Genomic DNA, 24,847 nt, shown 5'->3' with positions numbered 1-24,847 from the left:
TGTGTGTGTGTGTGTGTGTAAGCCCCTACGGCAAGGCTGTATCATTATTTCACAGTTCACTTCCCAAATTATTAGTGGGTGTTTGGAGTGATGGATAGGTAGTTAATCACCCACTGTAATGAATAATAAAGCACAATAAGCGCGCGCGCGCGCGCGCACACACACACACACACACACACACATCGATTGGGAGTCATAATCCCAAGGGACCGGTTTCGATTCCCAAAGACCAAAGCAGATGTAAATAACCAGTTTCTTTCATGTAGCAAAAATTAGGATGGGAGGTTAATGATACGAAGGATGGGGGGATAGGGTCTGGATCTGTCTGGACACCCTCCTTGGCCAGTTCTGCAACAGATTATGGTGACCTATCCCCCAGGGGGGCTACACAACATACAACCCCCCCCCCCCCCACTGGTGTAACACAATCCATAACAGTTCCTTTTGAGTCCGATTAGCTTAATCAGCAGGCAATTTCTCTAATGAGGGTCTGCAATGCACGCAGATGCATTGATTGATAGATTAAGCCACCCAAGAGGTGGCACGGGCATGAATAGCCCGTAAGTGGTACAATTTTTTTTTCTCAGTGTTCTGAGGTTGCATTTAACCATCAAGCTGTTATCGTGGCAGATGCATTAACATCATTACTGTTATGTTGGCTAGTGTAACAGCGGTGGAGAGGTGACAGGAGACAAAAGGGGTGAGTAGGGGAGATGGGTGAGGGGGGGGGCTAAATGTTTGGATCAGGAGGTGGTCAAGTACAGAACCCCCCATTCCCCCCTTTCTTGCAACACCTTTGTGGGGAGTGTGGGGGTTAGTCCTTGTGTTGTGTGACCTCTGGGGGAGGTCGTGGGTTATGTGACCCTGAGAGGAATAAGGTCAAGTGGTATGGACCATCATCTTTAGCGGGAGACGAGGCAGCTCTGTGCAACAAACCTTCTCCATTCGATCCAAAACCCACCTTTTTTTAATTTATCATTTTGTTGATTAATTGTTCGTTTTTATAATTAAGCAACACTGCACGGTTGTTTCCGCACGAATATATACGTACTACGTGCAACGCATGCAACAATAAACTCGCTATGTCTCCCTGCATACATATTTATACATATATAAAGAGGAGGTTAATGTCTTGTTTCCTCCTAGATGGGAGATTTGGAAACTCTTCTGGGTGTATAGAACCCGGGGAGCTGTTGAGGAGAAGCATGCAAGATGCTAGTGTGTGAAGGGTGTGCACTCGGGCGTGTGAGAGACAAAGTTTGGTAGATGAGTTAAGAGAAGGTTGTGAGGGGAGGAGGAGCAGGCTCCTGGCAGCAGGGTGCAACAGGTGGCTGTGAGGAACAAGGGTAGAGCGACCAGAGGTCCACCTGCCAGCAGGACGCGGCAGGCTGAACACAACAGACAACAGGGGCATTTCCTTCTGTCGGCAGGACCAATCCATTACAATTGCGCCGTATTAATAACGACTAAAGCACCGCAGTATTGATGTTTTCATCGACCTCGATGGGTTTGGTGGGTTGATTGGGTTCGCACGTTTCTGGTTATGCAAAACAATTGCATTTTTTACAGAGTGGCAAATCAAGAGTTGTTCAATAAAGTCTGCAAAAAAAAAAAATTTTTACATTGATGTCACAATTAAGATTTTTAAAAAGAGATAATATGTAACTTCTCTGATTCCTGTTATTCTAACCAACTTCTTATATGAAGCCTAATAACGTTAAATACCAAATTAACAACATTTACTCAACCCAACTTCCAAAAAGTATAGTGGTTCCTAACATGTTATATTTCACTATAGTTGATTAAGTCCTGGCCGAGAGAATGGCTGGTCGTTCACAATCATTTCCCTGTCATTTTTCTTATCTGGTGTTGATTCTAATCTCCCACACACACATAGGTAGCCTAGTCGCAGTGTGGGTTGTCCGCTCTTCACGCCTGGTGGCGTCTGTGGCAACCCGCCTAATAGAGCGTCGCATTTTGACATATACTCTACCTAAGGCCAAAAATCGACCTTCTAGAAAATAGTAGCGGCTCGCGATATTGACATACTGTCCCGTTTTCTGTTTTGGGTCCTCTGGTAGGTTAAAGATAAGATACTTTTGTACGACAGTTATTTGACGTTGGGAAACACAGACTTCTGTACCAGGCTGATACAGAAGGCTGTGTTCCCACAAGAAACGTTTATTACAACTTGTAACAGATTTCTTTGTAGATTGCAATTTCATTTCCACACATCCTTACCTAACTGAGATCCATCTAGTTACTATTTATCTTCCTCATGGTCAAAAGTTTAGGACTGTAAAGATTTTTACAATGTTTGAGGACTTAAGGTTTCTTATGGTGTGTGAGCAGCACAAGCCATCTAGACAGAAAGACTGTGATGCCTTCTGTCCAGATGGTAGCGGGCGGCATTACACCACGGGACAGGTAAACTAGTGTAATCTGTCTAATACCTTTAGTTCCTCAACAGCTTCTCGCAGAGACGACTCAGTGTTGAGGGATTACACCTTGCAAAAATATGAATTTCAGTTTGGTGACGTTACACAAATAAATAAATCAATTTATGTTTGCTTTTGCGACTTCGTGTACGACAACTCTGATGGTGGTTGGAGGTCAAAGATACTTGCCTAGTTGTGCTTGTGTGGGTTGAGGTTTTGCTCTTTGGTTCCGCCTCTCACCCGTCTACTCTAGTGAGATGGTGGGAGGTTTGTGGTGTAATACTCGAGTGAAATGGATGGTCTGATTGTACAAAACTCACAACGCTGAATTTTGTACAATCAGTCCAAACTGGCAATTAAATTTGTAGTCTTGGTACCGTCAGGAAAGGACTCCTGGTTCCACGATGACGATGACCTGGTGTAGACCAGCACCAGACACAGCAGGTCTGGACACCTGCTGTCTCTGGGGACCTCGATGTGTCTCGATGGTCTTCTAGCTGGTTTTTCTGTGTAGTGGGGTCCGTCGCTCGCCGGGGTATGCCTTGGGTTGCTAAGCATCTATCTCATATCCTGTTTATCTGCCAAAAAGCACAGCAGTCTTCCGCCAACAAGCGACGATTAGAGCTAGGATGCGTTTTCTTTTTCCATTACGTGGACGCCTGTGCGCATCCGGCCAGAAGCGCAGTCGTAGCCGCCCCCAACAACAGTCTCAGAATGTTTGGTAATATGTTTATTGTTTGTGATGTGTTTGTATGTATGTATTAACACGATGTACTGAACGGGGTGAGAATAGCTTGAGCTACCTCATCCCTTTGTGTGTATTTTACCTCAATAAACTTATTTCAATTTCCCAAAAATAGTAATATTCCCCAGGGAAAGTGCATGTGTTGGGTATACAGTACCCAGTATGGTACAAAAACTATATGATCAAACAAGAAAGGCTCAAGTGAACGTTATCAACAACTGGTAACAAAGAGATGGTAAATACATGTGTGAAAGTTTACCCGACGGTCAAGCGCGCGTTCCCTGACAGGTGGCAGCACCAGGATGCCTTTTTTGCTGACCCATTTTCTGTGGTCGGGTTTGTTGACATTTGGAGAGTGAGCGGGCATGTAGCGAGGGTATATCAGTGCCCTGCCTGCGACATGAATCTTACGAGCTATTCATGCCCGTGCCACCTCTTGGGTGGCTTAATCTTCGTCAGTCCATCAGAGATGAATTATAACATAAGCCGTTTGAGTAGCATCGATTTAGAAAAATGTATGTGTGAAGTAAGGACACATTTAATCACGCGGCAGCTAATGCTATGGCGTGAGTGGAGGTTACAGGTAAGCAGAGGAAATGATAATTTTTTGCTCCATTTTATTTTGTTTAGCTTTTTTGCGCTGATTGGCACAGAAGACGCCTTCTAAATGTTCTTGGCAAGATTAAGGGTTCTCCCTTCATCACAGCTGTTCCTAAAACTCCCCCCCCCCCCAACCCCTCCAAAAAATAATAACAAGCTTATATAACCAAGAAGATTCATATATATATATATATATATATATATATATATATATATATATATATATATATATATATATATATATATATATATATATATATATTATTAGCTTTTTCGTGGCAAATGCATAGTATAAGGGTAGGTTAATATTTGTTAAGTTATTTTGGGTGAGTAGCGCAGCTCTCACTAATACAGCACCTGCTGGCTGCCAGAGTGTGGTTTAGATTATACTGCTCGATCTTGCATTCATAGATTCTGTGAACTTACCGGCAGGCGCCGCGATATTTCTCAGGTCAACAGGTGTCTACTGCATACCATATTTGTATAGGTGTGTGTGTGTGTAACGCTTATTCATATTCAATACTCCCTTTCCTACGAGGTTCCTGTAACGCTTTTCGCTAAAGCTCTACTATCACCTACCAGGAGATATATATAGTAGACATGCTTCCACATGGCTCTCTTGTAAGGCTCCCTTAGGGCTCTCCTCTAAGGCTCCTCAGGGCTCTCCTCTAAGCCTTTAGTCTTTATCTGAGATCGATCAGACATCAAGGCCAGAGGGTCAGATATTGTCTCCCGGGTCTGTTTGAGATGGCATTAATGAAACATGGTGGAGTGGGAGTAGGGCAATAGTGGTGATGGAGGCAGTGGAGGGGGAGTATCCTGGTGGAGGGCAAGAGAAGGAGTGGTGGGGGGCAAGAGGAGGAGTGGTGGAGGGCAAGAGGAGGAGTGGTGGGGGCAAGAGGAGGAGTGGTGGGGGCAAGAGGAGGAGTGGTGGAGGGCAAGAGGAGGAGTGGTGGGGGCAAGAGGAGGAGTGGTGGGGGCAAGAGGAGGAGTGGTGGGGGGCAAGAGAAGGAGTGGTGGAGGGCAGCAGTATTACAAAAACCAGCTTTTACGCGTTGAGGAGACCTGTTCTGTGGCCGCTTTGGCTGCTTTTTTGTTATTATTAACAAGCTTAAGTATACACAGCAATGTGCTGATACCTTATTCTGTATAAAAGTTTACAGAGTATACATGTAAACCCAGCTGTAAGTTCACCTAATATCCCCTTTACACTGTAGTAAGGTACACTATAGTAGTCGTGGGGGTATGAGGTAGTAGTGACAGAGCTCAAAACATCATATACCATTTGATCTAAAGTTATTGATAACAGGGTGGTCATAAATGTTGTGTTAGAGAGTGGGTCTGAAGAGTTGCTCTAACCTAAACGTATACCAGCTACCATGTAACTTTGAGTCACGTCACTTTGAGTCACGATACTTTGAGTCGCTATAACTTGCCGTTGCTGGTGCCAATGCGTTACGGGCTATTCATGCCCGTGCCACCTCTTGGGTGGCTTAATCTTTATCAATCAATCAATGCCAATGCGCTCACGGGAGACATCTCCCGTCACGCAGGGTGCAGTCGCATCTCCACATATCTCCAGTATCAGCTCTTGGTACTAGTAATGGCTCAAAAGGGCCACCATTTACGGGCTATTCATGCCTGTGCCACCTTTTGGGTGGTTTATTAAAAAAAAAAAAAAACAATGCGCTGCAGGTGGCCTTGGCGCAAACTGTGATGCAGGTGCATGCGGGTCTGGTACTGGCAGAAGCCCACCCCCGAGGCTGGAAGAGACAACGCTTGGTAACGACACGGCGAGTCGTTACCTTCCAGTAGCACACATCTTGATTCCAGACAACCATTCCGGAAACACTTGCCCTCCCTCCCTCCCTCCCCGCAGTGAGTGAGTCTGGCCTTGCTTGTCACCCGTCTTGGTGGCCATCTGGGTCACTGTGACCTTGACCTTCTCTCCCATAGCTCGACCCCTCCCTACCGTGACCTATGAAGGGTCTTTGTACCTGATGTTACCAATGGTTCAGTCACACCCTCTTCTCTCTTGTTGATCTCGTTACCTGTGGGCTGAGGTCCGCGCGTTGCCATTACTCTGTGGGTGGCAAGTGTGTGGCAAATCAACTGATATTACGTTTAAGTGTTCACATATATTCTCCACAGATGTTTTTTTCACGGCGATAGTTATTATTCTGTTCGGGTTTTTTTTATTCCCCGACTTAATCGGAGCGTAACCTCTAAAGGGGACGTCACTGTCCGGCAGTTAACGGAATAGGGAATATATTGATGCCTTGTCCAGTGAATTGCGAAATCGGATTGTTTGGTTGGACAGTCGAGGTCAGGAAGACTTCCTCCTGTCTCTCAGTATCAAGTAATTGTTTCAGGTTGACCTCTGATTCCCAGTAGTGTGGAGGGTGTATGACCCGGGGGGGGGGGGGAGTGGCTCCTGGAACGTGATCCTGTGGCCCGGGTTCGATTTCCGGAGCTGGCGAGAAACGATGGACATTCTTAGTAAATAGGTACCTGGGAGTTAGTCAGCTGTCACAGGCTGCTTCCTGGGGGGGTGTGTGTGGTGTGAAAAAAATAGTAGTTAGTAACAGTTGATTGATAGTTGAGAGGCGGGTAGAAAGAACAGAGTTCAACCCCCGCAAGCATAACTAGGTGAATACAACTAGATGAATACACTCACACACACACACACACACACACACACACACACACACACACACACACACACACACACATACTTACACTTTTACAGGGTTCTGTAGCGCAATGAGCTACATCGTCCGCTCACAACCAAAGATAGTGGGTTCGATTCCAGCTGCAGAATGGAAACGTTTGGGAAACGTTTTTCCTCACCTCATGCCTCTGTTCACCTAGCAGCAAATATATGCCTGGACGTTAGGCAGCTGTTGTAGGTTGTATCGTAGATATGCCAGTAGTTGGCCTAGTAGATATGATAGAAAATATAGGTCAGAAATCATTACATTGGTTGGCAAGTCGGGGTCCAAGAGCTCGACCTGCAGGTAAAAATAGGTGAATTGAAATAGGTGAATACCCACGAGGCCCCCCCTAAGCCGATAACCAGAGCGCAACTCCATAGTCTCCTGAGACTGTGGAGTTGCGTAGTCATCTCCTGATGACTACTACTAATCTAATACACATTGTTGTTGTGCTGTTAAAGATTCAGCTACTCGGAACAAGTTCCAAGTAGCACGGGCTATGGTGAGCCCGTAACTTACCTGACACAGGAGCGGGGCAAGTAGCACGGGCTATGGTGAGCCCGTAGTGGACTTACCCGGCACAGGAGCGGGGCAAGTAGCACGGGCTATGGTGAGCCCGTAGTGGACTTACCCGGCACAGGAGCGGGGCAAGTAGCACGGGCTATGGTGAGCCCGTAGTGGACTTACCTGGCACAGGAGCGGGGCAAGTAGCACGGGCTATGGTGAGCTCGTAGTGGACTTACCTGGCACAGGAGCGGGGCAAGTAGCACGGGCTATGGTGAGCCCGTAGTGGACTTACCTGGCACAGGAGCGGTGCTGAATCCCTCTAATACACAGCAGGAAGTGAGCTTTAAAGTCATTCATACAAATAAAGGTGAGCTCAGGAGGAAGACTAATGTCCCCCTGGATATTGACGCCAGGAAACTCTCGGATATTACTGCCGTTAATGATAATATAGTTCTGGGAGAGATAACAGATGACAACTACCTTGTAGTTGTCAACCAGGGGCCAGATTCACGAAAGCACTTACACCAGCACTTACGAACCTGTACATCTTTTCACAATCTTTGGCGGCTTTGTTTCCAATTATTAAACAGTTAATGAGCTCCGAAGCACCAGGAGGCTGTTTATAACAATAACAACAGTTGAATGGAAAGTTTTCATGCTTGTAAACAGTTTAATAAATGTAACCAAAGCCGTCAAAGATTGAGGAAAGATGTACACGTTCGTAAGTGCTTGCGTAAGTGCTTTCGTGAATCTGACTCCTTGTCCCCTGACAGGTACACAGCGGTAGTACACAGCGAGAGGTAAGACGACGAAGGAATGCGACTCCTTTGATTAGGAAGGATTACAGATACAAGTGGAGGGGAATACCAAGCTGTGAAATATTCACCAAGTACACAAGAGGCTCCGTAAGAATGGCAGGTGAGACAGAGATCACACTAACGTGATGCATCAAATGAACAAATCCACAAGGGCCGTGACGCAGGTTCGAATCCTCGTCACGGCCCTTGTGGATTTGTTCAATGGCAGGTGATATACAGCTCTCTGCAAGATGGCAAAAGTCGCTGACGGAAGTAGAAGTGTGTCTTTATTATCTTGAGATGATTTCGGGGCTTTAGTGTCCCCGCGGCCCGGTCCTCGACCAGGCCTCCACCCCCAGGAAGCAGCCCGTGGCAGCTGACCCAGGTACCTATTTTACTGCTAGGTAACAGGGGCATAGGGTGAAAGAAACTCTGCCCATTATTTCTCGCCGGCGCCCGGGATCGAACCCGGGACCAAAGGATCACAAGTCCAGTGTGCTGTCCGCTCGGCCGACCGGCTCCACATTAACCTGTGGAGGTTGTCTGAAATAAGGACCTGCCATCAAAATGGTCTGGCAGTAAGTCAGTTTCAATTTTTTTTTGTGGGGGTTAACTTTGCCCCGAAGGCTAGTTTATTGGGCCCGGTACACTGGTACACTGGTACACTCTCCACTGGTACACTAGGGGCTCACCATAGCCCGTGCTAGTTTATTGGGCAGCTCCACTGGTACACTACGGGCTCACCATAGCCCGTGCTACTTGGAACTTTTTGTTCCAGGTAGCGAATCTTAAACAGCAACAACATCCACTGGTACACCACCATCTTGTATATATATAGTCTTCTGTGACTATTTTCCACTGGCCATTTATTGGACCAATTTTGTTGCATGGTTAAAACACTTCAAGCCATTTCCACTTGGCTTTCTAATGACCTTTCGAGCCTTGCAAATGATCATTCTGGCCTTGAAATGCCACCTGTGGCGTGCAAGGAGTTTGGCCTTGCAATGACCACTAAGGTCTTGCAATGAACACTAAGGTCTTGCAATGACCACTAAGGTCTTGCAATGAACACTAAGGTCTTGCAATGACCACTAAGGTCTTGCAATGACCACTAAGGTCTTGCAATGACCACTAAGGTCTTGCAATGACCACTAAGGTCTTGCAATGATCACTAAGGTCTTGCAATGACCACTAAGGTCTTGTAATGACCACTAAGGTCTTGCAATGACCACTAAGGTCTTGCAATGACCACTAAGGTCTTGCAATGATCACTAAGGTCTTGCAATGACCACTAAGGTCTTGCAATGACCACTAAGGTCTTGCAATGACCACTAAGGTCTTGCAATGACCACTAAGGTCTTGCAATGATCACTAAGGTCTTGCAATGACCACTAAGGTCTTGCAATGACCACTAAGGTCTTGCAGTTATCAATTATGCCTTATTAAATAACGAGGTACCATAATGAGGAAACAGAGCCCCTTTGGCACTGCAGCAAGTGCGTTATTGAGACACCAGGTACTCTAGGTACCAGGTAGCTTGGTGAAGTGACGGACACACTGGTGGTGGCCGTTGTACAGCTCACTGTGGGTAGAGTAGCCCACTCTCCTGGTTGGCCATAACGTTCGAAAATCAAAAAACCTAACCTAACCAAAAAATCTACGAACCCAAGCCCCCCCGCTTAACCTAACTTAACCTACCGATTTATAGAAAACGTGGATATTTATGAGCCGCTGCTTTTCATAGAACTTTGTAATATGTACGTTGGTGACCACAACGCAGAGTATGAGGCGTAAACCGGAGTGGATGAGCGCTCACGCGCACCATGGACGCACGGGAGGAGCCTTGAGCTACACCCGTGAGGCGGAACTTGCGATTTCGGGTAAAAAAAGCCGTTCAAGAAATCAAGTTTCAACCAGACAAGAAGTGGTGCTACCATTGAGGAAGCGCTGAGGGTCCACGTGGGGACATTAGGGCGACGTGGTCGTAGTGGTTGTGTCTGTGGCAACCCACAACCACAAACCACAACCTCTCAATGATACTTGTGTCGTGTTTCCGCTGTCAGTGATTGTTCGTGACTTGTTTCCCCATTATCAGGGGCATCAGATGCAAGGAAACGTGCCCGAAATACCCCCCCTGCCTTGGGTATCAAATTCGGGATCTGTATATAAGCTGTGAACAGTCTAGGGTGATCGACGGGCTCACCATAGCCCGTGCTACATGGGACACTTCGTTCCGAGTGGCTAAATCTGAAACAACAACTGCGGTGATCACTCTGGGGGCAATTAGTGTGAGCTCGACTGGGAAAGTTGCGTGGCTGCTTCACGCTCTTCTCGGCACTTCGGACCCTGAGCTGTGATTATGTGGGGAGGGGGGAGGGGGGGAGACGTGGTGAGAGTGACTGAGCCAATCCCGAGGGCGGAGGGGGGTCGTGGTGTTTGGGTGGGGGTTGGGGGGGGATGGTGTAGGAAATCGCGTATCTGGCACCTTACAAGTGACACCTCATTGGTTCTGGGCGTATGTAAGTGTTCTTGTGTCGATCTTGGGCCCTACGGGTTATTCATGCCCGTGCCACCTCTTGGGTGGCTTAATCTTCATCAATCGATCTTGGCCCCGAATAAATTGATCACCCCATGCCTGCTTAACAGCCCCGCTCCTGTGCCAGGTAAGTCCACTTCGGGCTCACCATAGCCCGTGCTACTTGCCCCGCTCCTGTGCCAGGTAAGTTACGGGCTCACCATAGCCCGTGCTACTTGGAACTTGCTCAGAGTAGCTGAATCTATAACAACAACAACAACAACAGTCTGCTTAACAAGTTACAGCCCCACTCCTGTGCCAGGTAAGTTACGGGCTCACCATAGCCTGTGCTACTTGCAACTTTTGGTTCCCAGTTGTCTATAACAACAGCCAGCTTAACCTTGTGTCTAAACACCATAGCGCTAGATGGACTAACTCTCCCCCTCCCCCCTTGGAGCAGTTGTTTATTCGTTAATAAATTACATTTAATTGACAAATAATTTCCCTGTGTGAGCGCGCGGGTGAGACACCGAGCGAGGCGCGTGCGCGCGCGTGTGTGAACCAGGAAGCGACTGAGAGTGTGGCGGCGCTCACCACAACGATACATGGAGACAAATGTACTGAAAAGCTGGTCACGAGTGGAAATTACGGGCTCACCATAGCCCGTGCTACATGGACACTTCGTTCTGAGTAGCTAAATCTGAAACGACACACGAGTTATTGATTATAAAGTATTTAAAGCTAGTGAGACTGACCAAGAGGTAGTCAGGAGGGAGGAAGAGTTTCCTCAGGAGTGTCTGTGTGTGGGGGAAAAAGGTGGTGACCTTGGGGCGTCGTCTGTGGCTTCAGAACCCCCCCCCCCCTTCCTGTGCCATAGAAGATGAGGGGTGTCGTCCCTGGCGGGGCGTGGAAGACGAAGGAAGGAAAGGGGAAAGCGAGGGGCGTCGTCCCTGTCGTGGAACAGAAGGGGGAAGAGTAGCGTGGCGTAGAAGGGAAGGGGGTAGGCCAGGCGGCTGACGGGTGTGAGGGCCTAGCAACAACTACCCAACACCGCCTTGCACGTCATGGTGGTTACCTTGAGATGGTGATGTAGTGTCTTCCGACATGTTGATCACCGTCGCCTCGTGCATATGTTAGTCTCTGACTTCCGCTCTAAACACGGCAATTACGCTTAAACGTGGCACAAATGTATCAAGACCTCTCAGGTATGGCAAAACACGGACTAGTAACCCTTAGATACGTCAAAACACCGCGATGAAATCTTAGATATGGCAAAAACTTCATAACAAAACTCAGATATAGGGTCTTGTAGCACAGTTGGCTTCGTTCTCGACTCACACTCGGGGAGAACAGGAAAAGAACAAGAAAGAACAAGAAAAGAACAGGAAACTTAATGAAATAGTTGATTTTATGTTGGTTTGTAGATCGATCATTAACTAGTTGTATTCCTTGGTACAGTGATTACTACAGGAGCGTGGCCGGGACTACAGGAGCGTGGCCGGGACTACAGGAGCGTGGCCGGGACTACAGGAGCGTGGCCGGGACTACAGGAGCGTGGCCGGGACTACAGGAGCGTGGCCGGGACTACAGGAGCGTGGCCGGGACTACAGGAGCGTGGCCGGGGCTACAGGAGCGTGGCCGGGACTACAGGAGCGTGGCCGGGACTACAGGAGCGTGGCCGGGACTACAGGAGCGTGGCCGGGACTACAGGAGCGTGGCCGGGACTACAGGAGCGTGGCCGGGACTACAGGAGCGTGGCCGGGACTACAGGAGCGTGGCCGGGACTACAGGAGCGTGGCCGGGACTACAGGAGCGTGGCCGGGACTACATGAGCGTGGCCGGGACTACAGGAGCGTGGCCGGGACTACAGGAGCGTGGCCGGGACTACAGGAGCGTGGCCGGGACTACAGGAGCGTGGCCGGGACTACAGGAGCGTGACCGGGACTCTGTATCGCTGTAGTGCCGCCGTGACAGGACTGGCGACACTCGTGTTTACAGCAGGAGAAATTACAGACTGAATTTGTTATCGGTCATTTACTTTCGCTAAATGTATAAAGACAGACGTGAACAGCATTATGCAACCGGTACTCTGTTTCTGAGAACACTAGATGGTCAAGAGCGTGCCAAGCGCCCTGGCCTCTGGCACCCCTTGGCCTCTGGCACCCCTGATTTCTGGCACCCCTGGCCTCTGGCACCCCTGGCCTCTGGCACCCCTTGGCCTCTGGCACCCCTGGCCTCTGGCACCCCTGGCCTCTGGCACCCCTGGCCTCTGGCACCCCTGGCCTCTGGCACCCCTGGCCTCAGACAGAGAAACGTTTACAATTCATCTTTTTTCTTCTCACTGGAACTTTTTCTCTCAATTTTGACTTCTTTCGTTTCAGTCTTCATTTTCTTGTCCTTCTTGTTGGGTTCATTAGTTTCCTTCTCTCGTTTTTCCTGAAATGGCGAGGAAACTGTTAGTTAATTCGGGTTCATTGTCTTGCATTTAAAATTAAGCAATATTTATATTATTTATATTGTGATGGTTAAGGATGTCAATTTGAGCATCGCCTTGTGACAGGGAGAGAGACAACGCAGGTCTGAGGTGACTCCTGGGGCCTCCACACACACACACACACACACACACACACACACACACACACACACACACACACACACACACACACACACACCCCTCTCCCCTTCTAACATACCTCCTTCCCCTCTCTTAACATGTCCCCTTTTCTCCCACTCACATGCACCGTGCTGCCCCTCTCACAAGCCCCACTCGCCCCTCTCTCTCTCTTTCCCATTCCCCCTCCCCTTTCTAAAATGATCCCCCTCCATCCTCTCTCCCCTCTTCCATGCCCCCCGCTCCCCCCTCTTACATGCTCCTTCCCCCTCTAACATGCCTCCCCCCCCCTCTCTCCTACCCTGGCAATGGGGAGATACATTAGCCTCGTCCATCTCAAAATAACTCAGTGATGGCTCTCCCCTCAACTGCTCTCTCACCTGCTGCTCTCTACCCTACCCTGCTGTATCTACCCCTGCTGTACCTCCCCTCATTTCTTCCCCCCCTGCTGTATGTTCCCCTCTTTCTTCTATCTCTTCCCCCATGCGCTTCTCCCCTAATATACCTCTTTTCTTCTCTCCCCAGACACCTGTTGGGATCAATAGGTGGGGAGAGGGCTCCGGGGGAGACTAGTGGAGAGGGAGAACTGAGAGAGAGAGGGAGGGAGGGAGAGAGTAAGTGTTCCGAAATTTTGCGGGGATAAGTGAGAGACAAAAGAAAAAAAGGAAAATGGGAATAGGTGACGAATAAAGAGGAATTATAACGATTGGTAAGAGACACAGCCCCGCTCCTGTGCCAGGTAAGTCTACTACGGGCTCACCATAGCCCGTGCTAACCTTGGAACTTTTGTTCTGAGTAGCTGAATCTAAAACAACAAACAACAACGATTGGTAAGAGTTTTTTTATCACCACTACGATCACTACAACCCAAATCCACCCACACCCCACACACACCTAACTCCACCACCACCACAGTCACATCCACCCACACCTCCACCACCCCGAAACCAATATCAACCCCACCACACCTCTTCCCCACGAGAATAGGCTAGTGGAACTGAATCTCACAACCCTAATGAATAGAAGGAACAGAGGGAATATGATCACAACATTCAAGATACTGAGAGGGGAATAGATAAAGTGGACAAGGATAGCCTCTTCAAATTGGGAGAAAGTAGGACAAAAGGACACAAGTGGAAGCTGGAAACATAAATGAGCCGAAGGAATGTAATACTGGTACACTGTACGGATGGTCAACAACTGGAATGCATTGAGAGAAGTTGTGGAAGCCGCCTCCATCCACAACTTTAAGCCAGGCTCGATAAAGAATGTGAACATCATAATAGTTCAATTATAACGCAAAAGGTAAACAAAAAGGCTCGTATCAAGTGAGGTCTCGCTCTTTACGCCCCGTAAAGAGCTAGATCTCACGCGATAAACAGCTAGATCTCACGCGATAAAGAGCTAGATCTCACGCGATAAAGAGCTGGACCTCACGCGATAAAGAGCTAGATCTCACGCGATAAAGAGCTGGACCTCACGCGATAAAGAGCTGGACCTCACTCGATAAAGAGCTGGACCTCACGCGATAAAGAGCTAGATCTCACGCGATAAAGAGCTAGACCTCACGCGATAAAGAGCTAGACCTCACGCGATAAAGAACTAAACCTCACTCAATAAAGAGCTAAACCTTACGTGATAAAGAGTTAAACCTCAGTCGCGCACCACCAGGTGGCCAGCGAGTCCGTGTTTCAACTACATCTTTGAGCACCCGACGAACAAGAGCTTTACGTTAAAAAAATTATGTAATTTCAAATTGTGTCCATTTAAAGGGAGTTGCTTAAAGGTTTCATAGCAAAGGATTTTTTTTTAAGATCAGCCGAGTAGATAATTATTTAAGGTTGTAAGTGGACGAGTGAACGAGTTTGAAACGGGAATTGGCAGCTTTATGCTGTGGCGGGCTTTTGATTGGTCGGTGTCACTGGTGAGGTCACGCGTAGCTGTTCGAGGCAGAATGAACCTGGAACCAGTCAACGATGGAGAAGATGCATTAACCTCGAACCGAAAAGGAAAAATTCAATCAAAATACACACTGGCTACCAGATGTGGTCGTGGGCCACACTGGCCAGGTTTTGGTCGTGGGCCACACTGACCAGGGGCCAGATTCACGAAATCACTTACGCAAACACTAACGAACCAGTACTTCTTTTCTCAATCTTTGGCAGCTTTGTTTCCAATTATTAAACAGTTAATGAGCTCCTAAGCACCAGGAGGCTGTTTATAACAATAACAACAGTTGAATGGGAAGTTTTCATGCTTGTAAACTGATTAATAAATGTAACCAAAGCCGTCAAAGATTGAGGAAAGATGGACACGTTCGTAAGTGCTTGCGTAAGTGCTTTCGTGAATCTGGCCCCAGGTGTGGCCGCACCACAGCAGAATATATCAATATTCTATATATCCGTTACAACAAAGGTTTACATATTTAAGCTCAGGAATAAAGGGGAAAATGTATACATCACAAAGTTTGTTTACATCCGTTTTAATGACATTATGCACGACGGAGAGAGAGAGAGAGAGAGAACCAGTGGTTAGGCGTCCCCTCCCACACGGCAGCGACCTGTCATTACCTCCTCTAGGACTGACAAACACAAACACACCATCACCCTCGCCACAGAGGTATGAACAAAGACTTTGGGGGGGAACTTCAGAAATAGCCAGCGGGTGTAATTGCCGCGCGCCCCACATTACAGACGCGAAGCCTCGTATTACGATACATTTTTAATTGCATCCTTCAATTTGCACCTCTCGTGCGGCGAGCAATCGGGAAGCTGATTGTTGAAAAATGTATAGGTTGAGGGGGAAGGTGGGGGTGTTTTGGAGAGGGGGTAGGGGGTTTTTGGAGTGGGGGATGGGGGTGTTGGTTGAGGGAGGAGGGGAGAGGCTGATGACCAGGTTCACCTAAGATCACGGTACTGTGCTTCCGTCGACCACAGTGATTATATAATAGTGAGGAGGGGGGGTTATAGTGACCGTGTGGGTGGAGGGGGTTGTAGTGAGTGTATGAGGTAGGGGGGGAGGGGTTGTTGTTGTCGTGAGCGTGAAAACTATATTGACTTGGTCAAAATGAGGATTATGAGGGGGAGAGCTCACAGCGTGACGAGATGTCACTATCGGAGTCCCACAGGGTACAGTTCTTGAACCTATCTTTTTTCTTGTATATGTCAATGATCTTCCAGAGGGAATAGTTACGGGCTCACCATAGCCCGTGCTACATGGACACTTCGTCCTGAGTAGCTAAATCTTTAACAACAACAACAGAGGGAATAGACTCGATGAGCCAATGAGTCGATTAGTGAGTGAACGAGTCGATTAGTGAGTGAACGAGTCGATTAGTGAGTGAACGAGTCGATTAGTGAGTGAACGAGTCGATTAGTGAGTGAACGAGTCGATCAGTGAGTGAACGAGTCGATCAGTGAGTGAACGAGTCGATCAGTGAGTGAACGAGTCGATCAGTGAGTGAACGAGTCGATCAGTGAGTGAACGAGTCGATCAGTGAGTGAACGAGTCGATCAGTGAGTGAACGAGTCGATCAGTGAGTGAACGAGTCGATCAGTGAGTGAACGAGTCGATCAGTGAGTGAACGAGTCGATCAGTGAGTGAACGAGTCGATCAGTGAGTGAACGAGTCGATCAGTGAGTGAACGAGTCGATCAGTGAGTGAACGAGTCGATCAGTGAGTGAACCAGCTCATCAGTGGGTGTCGAGTGTCGACCTGAAAGATGCGGTTGAAAGCAACAGGTGAAAGTTGAATGACTTCATATAATGATCGACATGTTTCAGAATTCAATAGTTTCTCTATTGTTAATTACCCATTTAAGCTTGAGAAAATTCGTGGTTTAGATTTTCTGAATGCCTTAGTAGTTTCTTGTTTTTAAACATATGGCTTTCAATGCAAGATAATATGCATTATCTTGTTAATAATATGCATAATTAATTGGTAATAAATAATAACTATAATAATAATTGTAACAATATTAACAATAAAAATAATTTATTACTTAATTCCTAAGTCATCTTAAATTTTTAAATTTTACCCTGAAGGGCGAGTTTATTAGGAGAGCGCCACTCATCCTGTGAGAGGACACACCGCCATAGTAGCATGTACAACACTCCCCAATAGGAAGAATTGGGGAGTGTTGTTTATACTTTATACTGTTTATACTTATAATAGGAATATTCCACATTCGTGAGACTGGTGGGGAGAAAAATATGTGTGCTGCATTTTAAAATTGTCTGCCCGAACATGAACAGCTCTGCATCAAAGAAAACGAAACTCAATAGCTTCACCTAAATAAAAAGTTCCGTTTTCTTTGAATGCTTAAATTCTTATATACAACCCTTTTAAATCCTTGCGAACTAAGGCTTAAGGAAAAACCTATAATATTTCGCAAATTAAATATATATTACATTCGGTCAAGCGCACGAACCTAAGAAATAGGCTGGCACAGTATGACGTTTCAGAACACGAATTTAGAACATTGTTATAGAGAAGATACATACATTAGGATACAATGAGTTATATTTTCGATACAACATTCAGTACGTTAAATAAGCAGCACGTCCACATATACTTCTCAGCACAGGAATATATGTATACCAAATGGTGTACCTTGCTTCTCGGGGGATATACTGGTATACACTGAAAGTTTACTTTAGTCTCGAACTATGTTCAAGACTAAACATACTTGGGTTTGTCAGCAAAACATTGTGCGAATGTTGATCTTCTTGTTTGAGAAGCTGTTCACTTGAGACAGTTAAGCAAGTCCCAGCTGTGTCTGGGTACAAGTTTTTTTCTACCACAGACATGGCCAGACATTTATAATGCTAACCATCATATATACATTTTCTTCTGTCCTCCATGGACAGGATGAGAGATCTGTTAAACATATACTGTAGTTCATTGATTTATTGAACAATCAATCACAGAAGGTAATTGTAGTGCTTTTAAAATGTTAATCTTTTTTTTATATACTTAACCACTTAAGGTCATTAAGATGTTTTTACAAGCTCAGGTTATATAGTTACATCACATACATTGTATAATTGATACATTACATGGTCAATCTTTGGTACAAGTCCAATATATCAAGTGTTCCAGTATTCATATAGTAGTTACAGGGTTCAACATACTTCAGGCCAGGAGGGCTAAAGTCAGCAAATACCAGCCTCAATACAAAACAAATCAACTCTGACTAAAAATCACAGGAGAGAACATAGTCTCCGTGGTGTAGTGGTAAGACACTCGCCTGGCGTTCCGCGAGCGCTATGTCATGGGTTCGTATCCTGGCCGGGGAGGATTTACTGGGCGCAATTCCTTAACTGTAGCCTCTGTTTAACGCAACAGTAAAATGTGTACTTGGATGAAAAAACGATTCTTCGCGGCAGGGGATCGTATTCCAGGGACCATAGGATTAAGGACTTGCCCGAAACGCTACGCGTACTAGTGGCTGTACAAGAATGTAACAACTCTTGTATATATGTCAAAAAAAAAAAAAAAAAAAAAAAAACATGAAATATAAGGCCTCCACTAGCAAAATCTGGGTACAGCACAAGAATATCTTAAAATATTCCTGAGTGTATGAAGTAATTACAGAACTCAAAATACCTCATACCATATGGTCTGAAGTCACTGATAACAGGGCAATCACAGATATAGTGTTGGAGAGTATGTCCCAGCTCTTGTTCACATAGTTTACAATTGGAATGTTCACAATTGGGGGATTCATTACCTGCAGCCACCTGCCATAGATATCGATATCCCAGCCTAATTCTGGCATTTACAATGTCTACTATCTAGTGGATGTTTAATGCTGCCCGTACATATAATTCTCAGTTCTAAATATGTCAAAGCTCTTTATACTCGTGATTTCTGGCCTTTGTGTGCTATTCTGCTCTTCTGTCTTCCTTAATTTCCTGAATATTGCGGTTTTTACAGAAGAGATTGGCATGCCCATATCCAACTCAATTTCAGTATCACATGCAGTTTTAGCTGACTTGTCTGTGTCATCATGCTGGCCAACACCTATGTGAGATGGTATCCATACAAATGAGACTGAAACTCTTGCTCTTTGCATTAATAATGTTGTTTATAATGAATGTTACAACGTTCCTAGTATCTATTTTGCATGTCGGGTTTTTTAAGGGCGTGAAGAACTGACTTTGAATCACAGAAAATTACTGCGGCTGATAGGCCTAAGTGCAAACATTAAACCAAACTATATCATATATATTCACTGATGTATATTATGATTTCTACCAATGGCGGTATTGTCACTCTTTTCAGTCAGGTTAAGACCAGCACTGGATGGGTGACCGCGCCTAGAGCCCTGCTCCTGGTGCAGGGAACTTCGATCAGTCTGAGTCAGTAAGCCTATTGCCTTACTGACTAGGCAATAGGAACATTAGAAAACTAACTACAATGCAGGTAGCCTCTATCACGTATGTAGCCTAGTTGTTTTAGCCCCTGTATGCAGCCTAGTCGTTGTAGCCCCTATCACAAATGTAGCGTAGTCGCTGTTTGCCTCTATCTTGTATAAAGCCTAGTCATTATAGCCTAACTCACGTATATAGCCTTGTCGTTGTAACCTACAATAACATATATAGAGCCTAGTCGTTGTAACCTACAATACCACATATATAACCAACAGGATGCTAGAACATGTCTTAGGGACAGTTGCATGTGAATAGCAACTACTGTGTAATTCAAAGATTTTGAATTCATGCCAACATAAATTAAGATACAAAATAGAATAAAACAAGGGATTACAGCTGGAAATTATTATACAGGTCTGACTCCAAGTTCGGTGACTTGAGCTGCCATAACGAGGACAATAATGTATGCTGTCTTAATACGCAGAAGCATGAAAGCTTCATTTGCTGGAAAGTTACAATTGTAAGTATAATCCTAGTTTAATATTATTTAGTTTATATGTGGTTTAATGTTGTGAAGAGAATAACTTTAAATGTAATGAACGGTTTGTTTTGGTGTTGGGTTTAAGATCTATAAACCTCTAGAGGTTTATTAAGGAAACCACAATTGCTTACTGACCAACCAGTGAGAACACTTTAATCCTGAAAATAGTCCAGGTCTAAATCAATATCTCAAGTGTATGTGCAGTGCCCTAACCGCGAACGAGTTATGTTCTAAGAATGTGTTCGTAAAGCACCTGCTAAGGAATGCGAAGCGAGACTTTCCATAGACGCAATGCAATAAATGGGAAATGCGTGAACCTGTGACTTGAGGTGAATGACGTCTTGCATTTCATCAACAATACCGACCCTGCCCAGTCAAACCTAACCAAACATAACGCAACCTAAGCTATCCAAACAACGCGATCAACCAATCAAACCTAACCAAACTACTACTACACTAATAATATCATTATTATTTCACACACCTGACCTCTAGGGGACTGGAACCACGGACCCCATGCGTGTGAGGCAGAAGCTCTGTCCACTCGGCTATGAGTGATCTTAATAAGAAAAGATTCTAGAAGCAAGTACTCCTGCTATGCTGGAATTTTCGACTTTCCCTGACTTACTACTGAAGCTCAGAGGAATTAGTGATCCATGGCCACGTCATATAAATTGTCATCTACACTTCCGTGGAAGTGTAGATGACACACTTCCGTGGAAGTGTGGATGACACACTTCCGTGGAAGTGTGGATGACACACTTCCGTGGAAGTGTGGATGACAAAAATATACATTTCATTCACCTGGGCTCCTAGAGCCCAGGTGAATGAAAGGTATATTTTTACGGAAGTGTGGATGACATATTATTATTATTATTATTATTATTTATTATAGAATACGAGGAGCGAGACAACTCCCCGTTGTACAAGGGGAGCGAGCGCCCTCGGCGCCAAATAAGATATATGTCTGGGGTCCATAATCACACACTCCTTGAAGTATATCTTCTGAGAAATCACATGAACCTAGACCAGATTAGATTCTTTAATACCTATGTTCCCTTGTATTCTCATCCCAACCCTCGCCTCCTCCCCCCCCCCCAACTCCATCCTAGTCCCACACCGCCCACCAAACCTTCTCCTTCCTCCGCCTCACCCCCCACAAACACACAAACACCCCCCACAATACACCACGCACACCACACTTTCGGCTCCACCAGGATTTTATGTGCGCCAAGTCCAGGAATAAAAAGGCCGTTATTAACGATATTATTAAAATTAATATATTGTTGACATGCAGCATGAATTTTCCCACTTCCAGTTAGCATGTCTTGTGTCATGTTTTGTCATACGCAGTGTCCTGTCATTTTTGTCATACACGTGACTGGTCTTATATTTTATCGTTAAAGAAAGTTTATCGCTGTTAGTTTTGTTAAAATCCCGGGAATGGAATCCTTTGTGACATTCTCCGTATTGCGGGGACTAGGATACAGGCTGAGCAACTATGTATTCTCTCTGAACTCAGCACCCGGAGCATAGCCTAGCCACACTGAACACGGGTTCCACTTACCTGCCTGGCTACTGACATGGGCTTGGTGTTCCTGGGACACGCCGGTATGGCCTTCCTGCAGACAGACTCGAATATCTTGTCCACATTGGCTCTCTTCTTTGCCGAATAGTGGGTGAGTAAGGCTAGTCCCAAGTCGTCCTCATAGTGAGCTGCGGAAGGAGGCAAGGAGGTAAGCCTACGCTGCCAGGGAAAGACGGACGGGATGATTTTGGGTGAAGGGAGGGATGTTTGTTTTGGGAGTAAGCAGAGGAGGAATGATGGTTATTGTGATGAAGAATGGTGTAGGGAGAGGACAGGGCATCGTGGTGGAGAGAGGTATGGGTGTTTATGTGTGAGTTGTGTACCATATTAGTTTTTTTTTTTTTAATTTTGCCCCGAGGAGATGAGTTTATTGGGCAGCGCCAATCATCCTGTGAGGGAACATACCATCATAGCAGCATGTACAACACCCCCCCCCTCCAATAGGAAGAAAACGATATTATCATGTTGCTATGTAGTGGAGAGGAGGGAATGTTTGGGGGAGAAGGGAGACAGTGGTGGTGATAGTGGGGGAGGTCGAGGTTGTAGTAGGCCTGCTGGTCCATTCGAGCCTATTTACAACTAACATTTTTCACTCATGTATTTGACTAACATATTCCTAAAACTTTCCTTCAGTGACGCTACTTAATATAGTGTTCCACACTTCCTCGACGGAGTTCTAGGTTGGTGGACAACATCTGGGTGTTGACAGTGGTGATGGAGGTCAGTCTCGGAGAGGGTGATATAACACAAGACAGTATACTATGCGAAAATGCTGCCACATTTGAGAAGTATAATTTACATTGATTTGAGAAAATGATTCTTGCGAGTGTTCTTCAAAATGGATGCCTAAAAAAATCATTACATTTGCTACGTAATTTTGTCATTAACCAGAAGGGATTTATAATAACTTTACCACTAATAAATAAAGCTAACTTATATTAGTTAGGGGTATTCCTCTCCTGTCATAAAGTTTGGACCTATACTATGGCTCGGTGTCCGAGTTCAGTGTCATGAGTCAGCGTGCACTAACAGACATTCTGGTCTGTCCGTCTCATAACGTTCTCGAGCTTCAACAAGAAGTAACTAATATAAGTGAAGCTGAGCTCTCCAACCATCCATGATTCGCTAAGGATGAAAAAGATGAACCTACTAACCTCTGATGCCGGAACAGAGTCGCATCATCTTGGGCGGCGAGAGGACGTAGGCTCTAAGTCGATCAGTGCTACAGACGGCCAGGAGCGCGGCGTCGATGTGATCCTCCAGCGAGCCCTTCTCCTTGCCCCACATTTCCATCAGCTTGTACAACTCTGGTGGGAGAGGCAAGGCAGCGATGTTGTTACTCGACGCTCACTAGGGTTGGTCTAGGGTCTTGAAGGCCAAGACCTATGCAAGATTAAGGCTTTGTCCTTAATAGCTCCACCACCTTTTTGTACTGGAGGAACCTCACAAACCCACACCCTTGTACTAGAGGGGGAGCTCACTGCCCCACCACCTCTCTACTGGAGACATTCATTATCCTAATCGACTTTTTCGGAGCACACAATGGGGAGAAGACAATTATAGCTATCGTCATTATGAACTCAATGCTTACTGGCGTCATATCACATGTTTATCGTGGCGTTCCTCCAGAAGTATTCAGCATGATTACATTATGGTGCTATGTGGACATGTCGCGTGTCTACCCCTTGACATGCATGCGTGTCTATAGCAGACATGTGGAACCTATGCATGTGCGTTTACATGCGTTCATTCACATGAACACTTACATGCGTTCACACACATGAGCACTTACATGCATTCCCACAGTAAATAAGCACACACACACACACACACACACATATATATATATATATATATATATATATATATATATATATATATATATATATATATATATATATATATATATATATATATATATATATATATATACCGTCTAAACATCCAGAGTACCGTAACCCCAACACCGATCAGTCCTAATGCTTAATAACTAAGCTCCACGACTGATCAACCCCCGACGACACACATGGATCCATTTAGATACAGTTTTTCATCAAATTCAGGCTCATGCACGGGCCGCGCTGAGTTTTACAAGTGTGAGAAAGGTGCATGCACGCGCAAGCCATAGATCACATAAGAACTCTATGACCCCTACTAGGGTTCGAACCAGCATAACCAAGGCTCACCCCCCCCCCCCCCTAAGGTTACACAGTCCCATAACCAGTTCATCATCGATTGCCTGATGAGCCCTGGAAGGTTCGAACCAGAACCCTGGCAGGTTCGAACTCTGAGCAACTGATCTAGAGCACCACTTACCCTGCACCATACCGTAACAGCCCTCACAGAAGACGGCGGGATCGTTGAAGAGTGTATCGTCAGGTAGTTCTCTTTTGGGTCCCATGTTCTGGGCGCCCTTCGCTGTATGCTGGACGCCCAGCAGCGCCGCCGTCAGCAGCCACACCGCAGGGAGCCTCATCGTTGTGGTCCTCACTAGTCAGTACAGCCGGCTAGCCTATATTCCTGTTGCTTCACCTGTCCCCCTACCAGGAAGGTTTCTTTTTTTCTGGTGCAGATATATAGTTGTTTGTGGGTGTAGCAAGTGTTTTTAAGTGTGTAATGTGTAGGTGTGAGAGTAGTGAGTGTGCAGGTAAAGTGGGAGCGAGCGTGCACGTGTGGGCTTAACCAGCATGCAGGTGTAAGTGATTGATAAAGATTAAGCCACCAAAGAGGTGGCACGGGCGTAAAGGTGTAGGTGTATCAAGCGTGCAGGTGTAGGTGTAGCCAGCGTACATGCGTAGGTGTAGCGAGCTTGCAGGTGTGGCGAGAGCGTGATACTGAGTGAGGGGCGTGAGGCTGGTGCCAGGGTGAACCGCTTCATATCTTATCTAACGTTAGGCGGAAGCCTACGCCCAGCCATTGATAACAATACGCTATGTTTACCAGACACTTTCCACTCCACGACTGTCCTTCAAGGTCCGGGTACGCTAATTTCAAGCAAATACACATCTCTGTTTTCAGTTTAAAGGTATAAAAGATATTAGTAATGAGAGGTAGAGTATGTAGAGGTGAAATGTTCGAGGAGGGAGGAGGGCGGGAGGTGATAAGGGTGGGCGTCTGCCGCCTCTTGACCGTTACAACCTCTCAATAACAATTATATATCCTCACAGTAACTTCGTAAAGAGAGCCAACTGTGTGATATTTATTATATACTCCGTTTATATTAGTGACTTTAAGCAACTTATTGATTAATGAGCCGAGGTCGTCAAGCCTTCCCAGGACGAGGGCCAGGCAAGGTGTTGCCACTTGTGTATGTCTTTCACAATTATGCAACACATTGATAAATGACAAAGACGGCTACATTGTCAACATAAACACTTTCACAACGCTATGATCGCTGTGTTTGAGGCCTGCTATCCT

The 24,847-nt window shown here is 46.0% G+C and overlaps 1 protein-coding gene across 4 annotated transcripts; it reads right to left on the bottom strand.

The window, feature by feature from the left end:
* Positions 1–12,335: 12,335 nt before the first annotated feature.
* Positions 12,336–24,282, bottom strand: LOC123761090 (uncharacterized). 4 transcript variants are annotated; one of them, XR_011231126.1, is made up of 5 exons: positions 23,747–24,282; positions 22,585–22,737; positions 21,410–21,558; positions 12,536–12,752; positions 12,336–12,453 (listed from the first exon to the last, which is right to left on the bottom strand). XR_011231126.1 is itself a non-coding variant. In XM_045747026.2 (4 exons), exons 1-4 carry the CDS (start codon positions 23,904–23,906, stop codon positions 12,633–12,635), a joined length of 582 nt encoding a protein of 193 aa, XP_045602982.2. In that variant the 5' UTR covers positions 23,907–24,282; the 3' UTR covers positions 12,336–12,632. The 4 variants fall into 4 exon arrangements, 1 of the variants encoding a protein (XP_045602982.2); XR_011231127.1 differs by having other exon boundaries at positions 12,336–12,470; positions 12,552–12,752; XR_011231128.1 differs by having other exon boundaries at positions 12,552–12,752.
* Between the last annotated feature and the right edge of the window lie 565 nt (positions 24,283–24,847).

The sequence above is a fragment of the Procambarus clarkii genome, chromosome 41 (assembly GCF_040958095.1).
Source record: "Procambarus clarkii isolate CNS0578487 chromosome 41, FALCON_Pclarkii_2.0, whole genome shotgun sequence".
Taxonomy (NCBI): domain Eukaryota; kingdom Metazoa; phylum Arthropoda; class Malacostraca; order Decapoda; family Cambaridae; genus Procambarus; species Procambarus clarkii.
This window is presented reverse-complemented; position numbering and strand designations above follow the sequence as displayed.